This window comes from Canis lupus, chromosome 36, assembly GCF_048164855.1.
Source record: "Canis lupus baileyi chromosome 36, mCanLup2.hap1, whole genome shotgun sequence".
NCBI classification, from domain to species: domain Eukaryota; kingdom Metazoa; phylum Chordata; class Mammalia; order Carnivora; family Canidae; genus Canis; species Canis lupus.
This window is the reverse complement of record NC_132873.1, coordinates 5,265,989-5,281,543: the sequence shown is the minus strand read 5'-3', so window position 1 is coordinate 5,281,543 and position 15,555 is coordinate 5,265,989. Positions and strand designations below refer to the sequence as shown.

The following is a 15,555-nucleotide window of genomic DNA, read 5'->3' as shown; positions in this document are numbered from 1 at the left end:
TCCTGCATGCCAGGGTAAAGAAATGAGACCCCGGAGTTGAGAGGAAGCCTAAGGGACTACCATAAAGCAAAGTCTCGGGAGATGGAAAAAGTATTCCTCCAAGGGCCTGGAACGAAAGACAGAGGCTAGACGGGCTTCCAGCTCGAGTAGTGAGGGATTCCCTAGGTCCCCTCTACATCGCGCACACACGCACCACACAAGCTAACTCATACTCTCCCTATCTGGATGTTTCCCCTCAGGGTGGGATCTTCTGACACCCTGTGCAACAAAATATGGGGAGGGGGGCGCATAGAACAATACGGGGCCCACGACAAGAATAACCGGTAGCAGCTTCCAGAAGGTCATGGCAGTTAGGGAAAACTCTCCCTCCAACGTGGGGCTCCCTTCCCTTCCGACGTTCCTCTCTGTGAGTGCCCAGCATAACCCACTGCAATTCTATGAGCCCACGCATGTACTGATATTCATAAGAGGAACTAGGAACCCAGGGCCTTAAGCTCTAAGGCCGGGGTCTTCCTGTAGTTTTGAACAGTTTCTTCTTCTTCAGGAAAGCCAGAATATAGAAAATACTTCAGGTCAGAGCTTAGGAAAGTGTAAGTCCTGGGGGGTGCCTGGCCGGCTCAGTTGGTAGAGGGTAGAGCACGTCATTTTTCATCTTGTTGTGAGTTCGAGCCCCATGTTCGTCTTTAAAAAAAGAAAAGCATACATCCTGATCTTAATCAGAACCTAGTTAACATAAAGTCGCACCATTTGGTAGTTATAATACCACCATGGTGCTATTTTCTGAGTTAGGGTTAAAAACGGACTCTATTCTCAAAGAATATTTTACTCCTTGAGAGTATGAAAGGGTGACCACAAAAGACATGTAGGAAATATGTCTATAACACAGATTATATTAGTAGCACACATAGTGAGGGCATAGGCGTAACAGATAAAGAGCTTCTTCTTACATCATGAGGAAAGTTTGTTGTTGTTGTTTTAAGATTTTATTTATTTATTCATGAGAGACAGAGAGAGAGGGGCAGAGACATAAGCAGAGGGATAAGCAGGCTCCATGCAGGGAGCCCGATGCAGGACTCGATCCCAGGACCACGACCTGAGCTAAAGACAGACACTCAACCACTGAGGCCCAAGAAAGGGTTATTAAGAGGATTTTGGGTTTCCCCTAGACTCTTGGGAGCAATCTTCCTAGTTTTGTAAAAAAGGAGAGAATGAGAGGCAGAGTAATTGCGGAGAGAAGGAGATGCCTCTGGTGACATCAAAAGACTAGGTTGTGGCCTTTCCCATTCCCCCTCCTCCTGCCTTTACTGTTCAGAGACTGACACTTGAGACTCCCGCTCCTCACCAGCTGACCAGGGCGAGGGGAGGTGAGGGCTGCGAGGAGGGGAGGTTGCAGCAACTAGGAAGGCCAGAAGCGGGAGTTCGAAGGCACCACCAGACACAATTAAGAAGCAGTCGGGCTGAGGGTTCAAGACCCTTGACCAGCTCTCTTCCCTGCCAAGTGCTCCCTGTAGGTGAAGTGCATCAGTCCCGGGGAGGGACCCGGCTGTGCCAGGGACAGATTCCCTCCTGATCTCTCTCTTGGCTACCTCACCCTCCAGGATTTCCAGGGTGAGCTGCTCAGGGTTCCGTGGGAAGATGGAAAGCAGCAGCTCCTTTTCCCCTTCTCAAGAACTTTTCCAGCCTTTGGAGACGCTCCCTCCTTGACCCGGGAGCCTGGTGGGACTTGTCCAGGAGGCGGCTGGGGCGCTGCCCTCGAGGTGGGCCAGGAAAGCCCTTCCCCGCAGTGGGGCCTGACTGGAGGAGGTGCTGCCGGGCTGGAGCGCTAAGGGCCGAGGATTTCTCTTCCAGCAAAGAGCTTGCCTGTCCCGCCGGCGGTGGGGGCAGGGGAGCGGGCGGCGAGGCCAAGTAGGCCTTGCAGCCTAGGTGGCGCTATTTCCCTATTTTTTAGGTCCAGTTGCTGCAGGAACTTCCTCGAGGTCCCTAGTCCTGCTCCTGGTTTGCTGGCTTGCTCCGTGTAAACCACCTTATATTATTTTTTTTTCTAAAAATACTCCAAAGCAATTGAAAGAGTCCCTTCTCCCACCAGCCAGCCCTGGCCCCAGCCCCGGCCCCGGGGAGCGGGCGGGTAGGCGGGGAGGTGGGCCACTGCTTTATTAAACACAGGGAAAACTAATATTTACGGAATAAAATTTATGGAGCAGCCACGAGAATTCGACCCTTTTATGTGCATGTGGGGTGGGGGTTGGGCCAGGCTGGGAGCCTGGGGGGTTGAGGGGGTGGCCAAGCCAGGGGGCAGGGCTGGAATACAGCCTGGCTACGCCAATCTGTGGAGGCCAGGATTTCCAGGGAGTTGCCCCAGGATCCTCAACCACCACCCCTAGCTCTGGGGGGGCAAGAGCTTCAGGGCAGGAATACCCACCCAAGACAGAGCCTCCGGGAGCAACGCTACTCTGAGGATGTGTTTAGGCCAATCCCCATGGAGGCAGCAACCTTTGAGGCAAAGGGGGCAGTGGCAGGGAGATGCCCTTACTTAACCTTTAAAAAGAAAAAGTCATGCATCCTTTTGAGAACATGAAAAAGTTATGCTCTTAGAGTTTTACTCGCAATTTTAGGGGCTTCACAAACCCCTGAGCCCCCTCTGACTAAAACTGCACATTCTTGGGGTGTCTGGATGGCTTAGGAGGTTGAGTGTCTGATTCTTGATCTCGGTTGTGAGTTCAAGCCCCACACTGGGCTCCACGGTTGGCGTGGAGCCTACTTTAAAAGAAAAACTAGGGAAAAAATATACATGCTCTTAAGATGGTAGTCTTAGCACAGAGGGATCATCCAGGGTGAAGCAGCCTGATTTCCCCTCAGATTGCTGGGCAAGTCCATGTGGCCTCATACTTTCATATGTCCAAATCTGGCTATCTAAATTATGCCAAAAAAGAAACTAAAGGACAAAGTGAGCCACCTGATGGATTGTTTTCATGTTGTCCCCAGATCACTTCAATGACAGTCCCGACTGGGGGGCATATCCTGGGGCACTGTGGTCTGGAGGCAGCACTATCAGTGGTACCTGAGAATGAGCCCTGGTGGAGTTCTCAGGCTCCCCTGGCCAGTAAAAGCATGGGGGGTCCTGGAGCCCCCAAAGGCTCCTGCTGTGAAGAGCCAGTGGGAGCTAGAAGATCCCACTGACAGGAGCAGGGGCAGAGGAGAAGGATGGTTACATGGAAGATGGGGAAGAAGGCCTAACACCCTTCCCAGAAAATGTCAGTCATACATAAACAAATGCAATTAATAACTCAGAAGTCTGGGTTCAAATGCTGGTGGTTACTTATTAGCTGTGTGACCTTTGATAAGTCACTTAACCACTTCGAGACTCTATTTCCAAGTGGGTTAACAGTATCTTCCTCATATGATGCTGTGAGGATTCAATGTCAGGCACTTATTAGAGCATGTGGTGTATATTAACTGCTCAGTAACCGTTAGCTGCTTATTATTAGTGATGTTCTTATTATAATCATTATTATTTTACTATTGCTTGGGTTGTCCTCTTCCCCATGACCTGAAAGAAGGACAGAAATACCCGTCCCAGACCACGAAGGCATGGGGAGAAGGAGGCTTGATCATTGTAAGTAAATAAGCCAGGAAAGGCCTCCGTGGGTTCTGCCCCGATTCCTTCCTCCACCTAACAGCTCTCAGCGAACATCTGAGCTCTACTTTTTTCTTGTCTCTCCAAAGTAATGTTTCAGATGGTCTTACCTATAGAGAAAACATAGCAGAAAAGTCCAAGGGACTTTGCCAATCCCGGTCTGCTAAATCTTGCCAGACAGGCCCATAGAGCTGGCTTTCTAAGATGCTGCCTATCTCCTACAAACTTTGCCTTTTTTTTTTTTTAAGATTTTTATTTATTCATGAGAGACACAGAGAGAGACAGAGACATAGGCAGAGGGAGAAGCAGGCTCCCTGTGGGGAACCCAATGCAGGACTCGATCCCAGGACCCCAGGATCACGCCCTGAGCCCAAGCCACACCCTTAACCACTGAGCCACCCAGGCGTCCATTCCCAAACTTCACCTTTTTTTTTTTCCCCCCTGTGAAGCACTATTCATTCTCTAGGCCAATTCTGAGAACTCTGTGGCCATTTCTGTTCCCTGCTGTCCTATCTTTTCAAATTCTCCTAGTTACCATGTTATTTGAAGTGACATGAAGGATGGGAGAATAAAATCCCTTTCTCTCCCACTCCAGTGGGAAACTACCTCAGCCCTTGTGCTCGGAGCTCTTTATAATTTCAATCCCATATTGTGGTTTAGTCTGTTGTCTATGCCTTGGAAACAGACAGAAAAACAAAAAAACACCCTACATGAAGTTGGGCAAAGGAGAATAGCAGCAATCTGTTCTGTGCTGTGTCCAGCACGGAGAGAGTTCTCGAGATCAAAGTTCCCAAATGGAGGCTTAGCACAGGCCACACGAGAAGCATGAGAAGAATCTGAAGGAGCAAATCGAGAGCCTAAACTTCATCTAGAGACAACAATGGGTGGGGCCCAGTAAAGTGAAAGAAGTTGGTTCTGTGTTCCACAGAATAAGCAATCTCAAAAGCAGAGGATTTTTTATTCCAGGCTTAAAAGAGAAGTGCGTCTCTGAGGAGCACCTGGGACTGGCAAGGGACTCTTGAGAAAGGTAGATGAGGCTTCCTGAGCATGTTGTGCATTTTGGCTGACTTGCCCTCTGTACCTAAAGTCCATGGGAGGATCCTGGGTCTGGAGAACCTCCAACAAAAGAGAGGAAGGTATGGGGTTCTCAGAAGCTGGCTTCCACTTGGATAGGGAAGGTCAATGCCCAATGGGTGGGAGCCAAGATTCCCTGGGTTAACAGGACCCATGCCTGTGCACATGAACTCCTGCTATTTCACCCTTGCAGCGGGGACTCTGACTATATAACACTGTCTCGGAGATACTGCTGCTATGGGAGCTCCTTTCAAGGTGCCACGAGGAAACCATTCTCCAAGTCCGTCCTCAGCAGTTGAGACAGTGACAGGTTAATTGAAGAGCCCCCTTAGCTTCTTCCTCTTCACCTTTGACAGCTGAGGCCTCTGCCTAGAGCTTGAAGTACCCTAGAAAGAAAAGGAACCCAAATTAATAGAGGTTTTGAACAGATCCACGTAAGTCAGGAGGGACCATCTTGCTCCTGTGGCTCTGGTTGGGATGAGTGGCTGAAACCGGTGTTTTGAAGTCTATGTCAGGCAACGAATGTGATAGAGGACTCTATGCCATGCGTACAGCCCTTCTCCCCTGAGGAACAACCTCACAGACCATCCCTGGAAGTGGGATAAGGCAGAGAAGGAGTCAAAGTCCTTCACTCAGTACAGGAATTGCAGAGAGGAAATACCAAGGTAAGACATGAAAGACCATGACTCCCCATCTATAAATGCATAATCTGATGGCCTGGTTACAAATATCCTCCAATATTGTTCAGGCAGCATCAACTAGGTGACAACTCCAAGGATCTCTGTCTCTGGGGCTACAGATACATGACTCACTGTGGACTCTTTCTCAGGCACTGGGAGGGATGGTGCCGAAGAGATCAGCTCTTTGGGCTGGTTCACAAGTTGGTTTTCAGCTCCTGGTGGGGAGGCACTGCTTGATGGCTGAAGGTCCTCTGAAATCAGAAAGACCAAGGGAAGACTGTGATAAATGCCTTCTTCTTACCAAGGAGGCATTAGCATTTACCAAGCATTCTGACTGAGGCCAGAGTTTAGTACTAATATATAAACAGACAGAAGTAGCCACAAATCTAACTTCCAGCTCATCCTCAGCAAGCCCTGTTTCTACTCTGAAGGTTCTCCAGGCCCACTTTAACTACATAGGGTAAGAGTTTCTTTGATGTCAACAGACGTCTCCTACCAGGTCTCAGGTAGAGAGATGAATCTTTCTCCTGGTCCTCTCACTAATTCTCCTAAGCACCAAGACCAGTTCCAACAGAAGTTTCTGCAGTGAGGGAAATGTTTTGCATCTGTGCTGTCAGACTTGGTAGCCGCCGGCCACATGTGGCTACTGAGCATTTCAGACGTGGCTACAGCAAATGAGGACAGGTATTTTTCATTTTGTTTCATTTGTATTTAATTTAAATTTAGATAGTCGCAAGAGGCTAGAGCTACCATTTTGGATGGTGTACAACCCTACACCTTAACTCTACACCCAGGGAAACCAAATATCCCTGGAGCTACTTACCGGTGCCTAGATGCTCCTGTCTCACTTGGATCTCTTGTCTGGTGACTGCCATATACAGACTCTGTAAATTTGTGACAAAGGGTCTTCCGTTGCCTACACTGCATGCCTCTGGTAGTTTCTACGGAGAGAAGAGATGCAGTCACTGGTTATCCTGTATTGCCAGATAAAAGGAGTTTGATATCCCACTGGAAGGACTGGCATCAGCCCCAAAAGAATTTATATGGAGGGGGGTGCTTGGGTGGCTCAGCCAGTTAAGCATCTGCCTTCAGCTCAGGTCATGATCCTGGGGTCCCAGGATAGAGTCCTGCATTGGGCTCCCCACAGAGAGCCTGCTTCTCCCTCTGCCTATGTCTCTACCTCCCTCTCTGTGTCTCTCATGAATAAATAAATAAAAATAAAAAATAAAAGGGGAAGTTCCTGAGCAAGGTGATGATGGGAAGAAAGTTGAGAAATATTTCCATCATCACATTCTATTCACCTGTTTCCTTTGCTGTGAATGAACCACGGTTTTACAACCACAGGAAAATGCTTTGCCTAGTTCAGGTTTCGTACACTTGGCTTAACAGACTCAGAGTGATGGCAGAAGGCAGAGGAAAGTGCAGTAAAAATGAGTTGAAGGCATATGGTATCCAGGGGTCCTTAAACTGGCTGCGCTTTACGGTCTTGGAAAGGACCTAGAATTACTTCACCTGTGCACGCACATCATCATGGCTCCAAGCTAGCAGGTCTCCGAGGAGGCTAGCCAAGCTAGCAGGTCTCCGGGGAGGCCATGCCAGTAGCTCACAGGGCACCAACCCAAGAATCCTGGATCGACCTGCATCTCGCGTCAAGGGCACTTGCTCTGTGCTATAAAGGCATTCATTTCTGAAGACCCTCCGTGGGAGAAGGACGGAGGCGAGAAAGCAGGAGAAGCAGTGTGCTGCACCAGTCATGATTATCTCCCCCTGAGTATGATGGTGGCTGAAATACTTGCAGATTCCCAGGAAATGTAGCATCCATTTGTACTCCACCCTGACCTTCTGTAAGGACTGTATCAGGTTTGGACTTTCACTGGAAACCACAGATAATGAATCAGGAGACTTGAGTCAGAACGCAGTTGCTCCTGGCCAGCAATCACAGCAGAAATAAAAGAGCCCGGAGGAGCAAACTGGAAATGAAGGCAAACTCTCAGGCTGTCCGCCATTCCCTCCCATGCCCATGCTCCTCAGTGTCAGCTCCTCCAAGTCCTGTCCTCTTGCAGCTCCACCTACATCCCCTACAGCCTGAGAGCCCTGACAGTGGAAAGGCCAACAGCTGGTCTCCTTCCTTATCTCTCATGTCTCCAGGACCTCCCTTCAGATTGCTCAAGAAACGTGGCCTGCCTCTCGTAGGCTTCTCCACACGCAGCTTGGTAGGCACGGTGCTCTCTGTACAAATAGGTGAGGCAAAATCTCAGCAGTCCCAGGTCACCCCTTGCTGCCCTTTCCATGGAACCAAATAGACTCCTACGTTTTCTAGGGCGATCTTTAGCCAGCTCCTGTACTGAGTCTCAAAATGAAGGGGCAGAAATGAGAGGCCACGAAAGCCAGTGCCGTCCTGAGCCTAAGTCCAAAGACAGAACCTATATCCTGGGCCTTCCTCTGTCCTTCCCTGTCTCCGAGAGATCTGGTCCTGCAGTTGTTGTCAAAAGTTATCCCACCTGAGTACTCTCAGAAAAGTACTAGAAACAGAATATTGGGAGGTGCCTGGGTGGTTCAGTTGGCTAAGTGTCTGCCTTTGTCTTGGGTCATGATCTCAGGGTTCTGGGATCGAGTCCCTACATTGGGCTCCCTGCTCAGTGGGAAGCCTGCTTCTCCCTCTCCCTCTGCTCCTACCCCAGGCTCATGCTCTCTCTCTTTCTCTCTCAAATAAATAAATAAATAAATAAAATCTTTTTTAAAAAAGAAGGAAAGAACATTGGTACATTTGCTGCATATTTACTGTGTGCTAGACACTGTCCTAAGCATTTAAATGTATTAACCCATTTGGTCTTATTCCCTGTTTCCCTGGCACCTAGACTGTTGTAGGGGCTCTATAACTACCCGTGAATGAATGAACATGGTAGGCACTAGTATGATCCCATTTTACTGAGGTGGCTCCAACTAGATAGCAGCGGAGCAGGATCAGAATCCAGACAGGGTGGCCTCAGGGCTGACACATATAATGACTCCCCTATTCACCTTTCTACACGGCAGAGTTTTAGTCAAAAGGGCCAGACAGCCTTTCCCAGGGTCACATCCACCTGCGCCTACACTGCTGATGGCTCGCCTCAGTTGCCATCCAGCTCAGGACTAAGCCCTGGCAGGTGACAGCAAAGAAGTGAACAGAGAATCTGGAGGTTCTCCCTGAGAAGCTGGCCCCACCTGGAACCCTCAGGGGCTGAGGCCCTCCCTCAATCCCAGTCATTCCCATCATCACTGATTCCCTAGGCTGATCCTCATGAGATGCAAGGCAAAGGAAGCAGAAAGGCCCCTGGGCCTGGGAAGGAGGAACACTGGCTTCCTGTGCTGGGAGCTGGGGCAGGCGGCCGAGATCAAAGGCCGGTCAGGCCTAAGAAAAGCAAACAGCAGTGCCCCCTGCCATAAGTACGAAGGAGCCAGGAGCAAGGTGTACCAGCCGCAAAGCGGGTCACTGCCCAGAGCGGGGAGGGCAGAGGAGACAGGTCGGTCTACTGTGGAATGCGTTCATCTGATTAACCCAGAATCAATTCTACGCAGCAAAAAGCTATTGAGATCCTGCTGTGAGTTAGGCACTCCGGGAGAGATGCAGGCTTCCCTCTCTCCTCAGAACGGGACTGAGTTAGTTACAGGTTAAGTAAGACAGAGTCCCTGCCTCAAAGAGTTTAAGTTCAAGTGCGTGGAACAGGCAGATTTAGGGTTTTTTCCAAGCGTTGTGCTGTCACAGAGTTATAAAGAAGGGTAATAACCCAGAGAAGAAGAAAGGGAGGAATTCTGATAGTCCTGCAAAAAGCCTGGGGGGAAGTGGGGGGGACCAAGGGGAGGAGGTATCCGTCTAGCCTTGCAAAGTCCCACCGGGAATGTGGAGAAGTATTTGAAACACAAAGGTGTGAAAAGACGGGATATGTTGATGTACCTTGTGGGAAATAAAACCAGAAGGCTAAATTCATACCCTCCAGGTTGCTAAGGGCTTGGTTTTCTGAACTAAGGCCATGCCCCTGGGAGTTTCCTTTTGTTTCACCAAGTGGCTTTCTCTACTACACCTGAGCTTGCCAAGGTTTGCTGGGCTCCAAATGAATACTGAATCCAGGGTGAGGGGTCAGAAGCATCCTCTGGGTTTGCCTTTGTAGACTGCCTGCTACGTTTTGAACCTCTTCACTAACTGAACTGCTAGACTCTGACCCTCCAGGGGACACAGAGCTACACTGCTTTCCCATTTCCAATTCACTGGGACTTTGGCCCCTGCTGTCTGGCCATCTCAGGAACTCTAGGAAAATCAAAGCTACAGAAATCCCATAGGGCATTTTATTTCTCCTCCTTTTCCCTACTGCAGCCCACATCGGTTCCTAGCACCCAAACTCCCCTCTTTAGCGGAGATGTGTGTGTTACTCCCATCGCCGCTGGGAGGTCTCAGACTCACTTCCAGTGGTCCAGAAATCCAAGACTCCCTCCTGCTCTGTGACCCCAGCAGGATCTGCTGGAAAGATCCAATTGTCGCTTTCCATCAGGAATGAGTGGCTCAGTTGGTTAAGCATCTGCCTTCAGCTCAGGTCATGATCTCAGGGTCCTGAGATAGAGCCCTGAGTTGAGCTCCCTGCTCAGGGGAGCCTGCTTCTCCCTCTCCCTCTGCCCCTCCAGCCCCTGCTAGAGTTCTCTCAAATAAATAAATAAAATCTTGAAAAAAGAAAGAGAAAGAAAGAAAGAAAGAAAGAAGAAAGAAAGAAAGAAAGAAAGAAAGAAAGAAAGAAAGAAAGAAAGAAAGAAAGAAAGAGAGAGAGAGAGAGGGAGGGAGGGAGGGAGGGAGGGAGGGAGGAAGGAAGGAAGGAAGGAAGGAAGAAAGGAAGGTCAGATTTCCCACCCTACTCTCCATCCTTTCTTTCTCTGAGGCTGTTTCAGGAAAGAAACCTTTAGAATCTTGAGTAAGGAAAGGCTGGACCCTGACATACTGCTCACCCTACCAATGTGGGCCCATGGCCCAGGAGACAGGTGTAGGGGACAGAAGAGAGAGTGGAAGCACGCCAACCGGAACTCCCCAGCATCAGCCTTGAGCAGGTCTTCTGGGCTAGCACCAGCCCCAGAAGCCGGGTGCAGCTCTCAACCATCATAGTAGCACACCCTTCAGGGCAGGGCCCCCAACACACAAGTTCCTGAGGGTAGGAGTTCCTCTCTTCCCTCTTAACTCGCAACTTGGTAAACTATGCCAGTAGATCTCACAAACTCCCTGCCCTGGAGAGCTCAAGCCTCCCTTTAGGAAATCATGGACATTTTCATCACCAGCTCTGTTTAGAGTTAAGGGCACATTGGAAACTTCTTCTAACGTCTCACATTGCCAAAGGGTTACCAAGATAAATAGAGAAGAATAACAACAAAAAAATGGTTTAGAATGAGGACTCTACTGGGAAAGACTCTACCAACAGAACTCCTCCCCAGTGCTCCTCTTCACCCTCAATCCATTCACCCAACAAATATTTACTAACCATCTACAGTGTTCAGGATGATTGAGATGCGAGGGATATAACAGATTGAACAAGAGATAAAAAAGAAAAAAATCCCCTGCCCTCTTGAAGTCTACACTCTGGGGCGGGGGGGGGGCGGTCAACAACAAACACATAGCTAATTAAAACATACACAAACATGCTATCAGATGGTGACAGCACCACAGGGAAAAATACATCGGCACAGGCACTACAAGATAAGGACTGGAATGTGTTACAATTCTGAATAGAGGCCAAAGAAGGCCTCGCTGACAGGGTAATGTTCTTAAAAGACCCAAACAGAAGTGAGAGAATGATCCACGTGGCTATCTGGGTCAAGGGACCAGATTCCCAGTGTGCCTGGGTCCAGCCCTGGCTCACGCCTGTTGCTGTTTATTAATAGAGGTCTCTTTCTCTCCTATTAGGTCCCAGTTAGCACAATCAGTTAGATGGTCACCCAGTATCGGAGGATGGGCAAGGCAGGTTGGTGCATTCATGTCTGTGTATTTATTTGAAAACGCGAGTTAATGTAGCATGTTAGCTTGTTCCGTGAGATGGGAAGCCATTAGAGCTTCTAGGGGAGTGAAATGATCTGATTCACATTTTAAAAGCATCATTCTGAGTGTTGAAGGACAAGAGACCAAGTGGGCAGATTTGCTAGAAGTCTGCTAGGGTGACCAGGTGGAAGGTGGTGGGAGCCTGGGCCTGAGTGGCAGCAAGGGAGGTGGCGTGAAGTGACCAGATTCTGGGTATATCTGAAGGCATGGCCGGCAAGATTTGCTGATGGAGTGAGGTGTATCATTCAAGTGGAGTCAAGGATCACTCCACTCCAGGGCAGAAGGTAGATGTCACAGGGGGATGACCCAGAAACCTAAAATAAATCCCTAGACCAAAGAAAACCTGAAATGACCCCTAGGTCCATAGCACAGACCCAGCTTTAGTAGCAAAAGGGTGAGAGCAGGAGGAAAGATGAACCCAACGCCCAGGGGAAGTATCACGGTTTAAAAAGAGAAAGGCACAAGTGGCTTCTCACTCAAAGAGGAAGCAGCAAGATTATCCAGGGATTAGGAAAAAAATTCTTCGAAGAAAAAAGAGAAGTTGAAACAAGCTTTAAGGTCTGGCTTGAGAACCCAAAGACCCGGATTTGTACCTTAGGTCTACCTGCTAGTGGGAACACTTTGGGCAGTTATTACACTCGTCAAGGTTTGCTTCTTGAGAGAGAATGGAGGGATGGATAGATGGACGGGGCGGGCGGGGGGGCGGTGCTGAGACAAACAATATCTGTATCAGGGTTCATGAAAGGATTAAATGAGAGAGTAGAGTAAGTACCCAGAAATATCTGTCCCTTTCCTTTGTAAGGCAAACTGAGACTTTTCTTGCCTGGCCCCGGCCCAGTGCCAAGGAGGCTCAAGAAAAGCCTTAATGCTATAGTGCATACAAAAAAACCCAGGTCTGACCCAAATATTAACCCTTCCCTGCTGCAGCCCGAAACATATGCTCTTCCAACAATTCAGTGACTAGTCAACGCCCAGAGCAGGGACACACGGTCATGGGAACCCTAGCTGGTAACCGACCAATAGCTCCCTGTCCACCATTGACACACGGACCCCCCCCTGAGACTCTGGTAAGGACCAAGGCTGCCTGGCTTCCGTATCAGCAGGTACCAGCTTTGGATCCTTGCTTTGCCACTCAGTGGCTACAGTCCTTACCAGAAAAACGAGGCTGCCTACCAGTGCTTACTTTCGTGAGACGCTGGAAAGGGCCACACATGCAATAATGTAAAGGTCGCCTGCTCAGTATATATATGTCTCCTCATCTCCCCCAAACCTGCCCTGTTGCTTCTCAAAGATCTCCTTTGCTCTCCCAGAGTTCAAGACACCCCCCCTGCAGAGGTCAAGGTCTCAGGTCTCACACTCACTCCCCCTTATACTCTTTCTGGTGGGGTGGGTACCATAGTGGAGAGTGAAGCTAACCTCTCCACAAACAGCCTGCTCCCCCAAAAAATCTGCAGCAAAAGCATTCCACGTAGCCCAACTTGTCCAATGATGCTTCAGCCGGGAGCCCCTTCTCACCACCACTTCCTGGCCCGGAGTGTGCCTTGTGCAAGAGACTATGCCATTTCCATTCCCAAACCACACACACACTCAACAAAGGCTCTTTGGAAAGAAGAAAAACATGAGCTGCAGACACATCATGCACACTGTGAAGAGATAAATGTGTTTTGATGGGATTAATCTCAGCATTTCTTCAGAGTCTGAGAGAAAAAAATGTTACTAGGACAGAGGGAAGGGTGATGTCCGGGTGCCCCAGAGACCACCAGCTCCCTCTCCCTCCTCCTCACTTCAATTATTTCATAGCGGCTCGGCTCTCGAAGGAGCTCTTTCAGAGCTTCGGGCAAGATCCAGCCTCTGTCTTGGGCCTCACAGAACAGCCCTGAGTCTCTCAGCCCACTGATTGCAAATCTCGCTGATTTGGGAGAGCACACGGTACCCTAAGCGCCCAAGGCACGCTGCCCTTGAGATGGCACGCCAAGACCAGACAGCTGAGGCTGCTCCTGTGTTTGGTCTGCTTTAGCTTTGTTTGGGTCTGGGCCACGCCAGGCCTTACCCTGACCACTCTGGCGGCCGCCGTTGACCTGGCGGTGCGGCTAACCCGGCCCTGCTCTCCCTGCAGCCCCGAGCTCCCCCTGAGGCCCTGAGCCCCCACCCACTCAGCGCCCAGCTCTGCGTGGGAGAGGACACAGAAAGGCCTGAACGGAATCATGTGTTTGGGAGCTGCACATCCAGTCCAATCCACCTGGCCCCTCCTCACGTTAAAACAAGGTGGGGGAACGGCTGCATATATCCATTCATACATTCAGGCCTGCAGGTATGAGATCTCAAGTTGCTAAATCACTTTCTTTGTGGCCTGCCCTTCTTATGGGATCATTTCGCTGCCTTTCTCTCTCTCTCTCTCTCTTTCTCTCTTGGTGCTGGAAATGCAATGGAGATAAGATATGTGCAAGTTCAAAACAGTTTGAGATAAAGTCCAGTTCTACTTATGTTATTCAGATTTTTCTGTTTCCACTTTGAGGCCCAGCTAGCTCCCTGGGCTGTACAGTCAGAAGAGATGAGAGATGAGGGGCCGCCTGGGTGCCTCAGTCTGTTAAGTGTCTGCCTGCAGCTCAGGTCATGATCTCAAGGTCCTGGGATCGAGCCCCGCATGGGGCTCCCTGCTCAGTGGGGAATCTGCTTCTCCCTCTTCCTCTGCTGCTCCCCCCGCAAGTGCTGTCTCTCTCTCTCTCTCTGTTAAATAAAAATAAAATCTTTGAAAAAGAAGAAGAAGAAGAAGAGATAAGAGATGGGAAGGGAGACCATAAGAGAGATGTCCAAACACATGGCCTGAATAGTATCAGTAAGATTACCATTCTGGGATGCTTCTGGTGTACCAGGTATGAGGCTAAGCATTTTAATGCGTTATCTCAATTAATCTCCATAGTAACCCTGTCAATGAGGCACTAAAATCATTCTCATCTTATATATGAGAAAACAAAGGCTCAGAGAGGTTAAGTAACCCAGCCAAGGTCACAGCTAGAAACTGGTAGGATGCTGAAGTAGAAGACCCAGGAGGCCGAAGCCCAGAACCTACACTTGAACCACCATGCTATAATACCTCTTAGAGTTACCCAGGGAGATGGGCATTCCTCCCTTCTGCCCCCGCCTCCCACTTCCCCAGAAGGACGCTGGTCCTTGTTCTGAGGCCTAGTACTAGAAGCTAGCCCTCACCTGCTTCTTAAATCCCCAAATGGCCCAAGAGGCTGAGAGAGGAAAAGACAAAAGGCCCTCCAGAGAAGGAAAGCCTTACTCAAGCCTTAGGGTGTCCTCCAATGGTACTAGAAAATCAGCAAAAGGAGTCTCTTGGTACAGGGAGGCTCTAGACTCTAAATCTCCTTTTAAAATAAGTACAGCCCCTCAAAGTCATAGCAGGAAGGCCCCTCAGCTCTGCCCCCAAAAGAAAAATAATGGTAAAGGGAGTGGAAGTGGAAGTGGGGGCAGGGGCCGCTGTGCTCATAAGAGCCCTTTGTGGTGGCTGCCTCTGAAAGGGGGTTTTGCTAGACAAGGTGGAACTTCTCAAGGTGACAAGCAAATGGTACAGCCTAAGCTGTGACCCTTTGCTCACTCCATAGCCACCCCTCCCCTCTGCAGGGCTGAGCCTAAACTGTCCCCGAGGCCCCACCCAGCCCCAGCACAAACCGTGGCTTTCTAGTCTGGAGAGCGCCTAACAAGCAGCAAAGGGGCTGGGGGACCAGAGTGGTTTCCTGGGGGGGAGGAATCCTCGGAGCCCCTCAGAAACTGCAGCAGCAGCTCCCACTCCTGCTCCAAGAACAAGCAGCTCCTGTCCGCTCTGGCTCAGGGAGGGGCTCCGGCCAGCCCGTCTGGGAGACAACCAGTCTGAACGATGGTCAAGCACCCCTCCCGAGTCCAGCCACCTCATCATCCTCTTCCCAAATGGAGATGAAACCGTGTGGTAAAAATCAGGAAGAAAAAAACGTATTAGGTTTAATAACAACAAAAATCACAGCTATGAGGCAGGCACCTGGCTCTGAAGGCTCTGGATCCCTGTCCCGGGCCACAAGCACTGTTCAGGAGTACAGATTTCTTTTCTTTTCTTTTCTTTTTTTCCCGTTTGAGGGGAG

The 15,555-nt window shown here is 49.7% G+C and overlaps 1 protein-coding gene across 3 annotated transcripts in view; it reads right to left on the bottom strand.

Annotated features, from left to right (window-relative positions):
- Positions 1-4,573: 4,573 nt before the first annotated feature.
- Positions 4,574-15,555, bottom strand: part of NHEJ1 (non-homologous end joining factor 1) — an 82,356-nt gene continuing 71,374 nt past the window's right edge. For all 3 annotated transcript variants that reach the window (XM_072813154.1, XM_072813155.1, XM_072813156.1), the window contains exons 6-8: positions 6,212-6,329; positions 5,521-5,639; positions 4,574-5,094 (exon numbers count right to left, since the gene is read on the bottom strand). In XM_072813154.1, the coding sequence (XP_072669255.1) occupies positions 5,020-5,094; positions 5,521-5,639; positions 6,212-6,329 (312 nt within the window). In that variant the 3' untranslated portion in view covers positions 4,574-5,019. The remainder of the gene's footprint in view (positions 5,095-5,520; positions 5,640-6,211; positions 6,330-15,555) is intronic.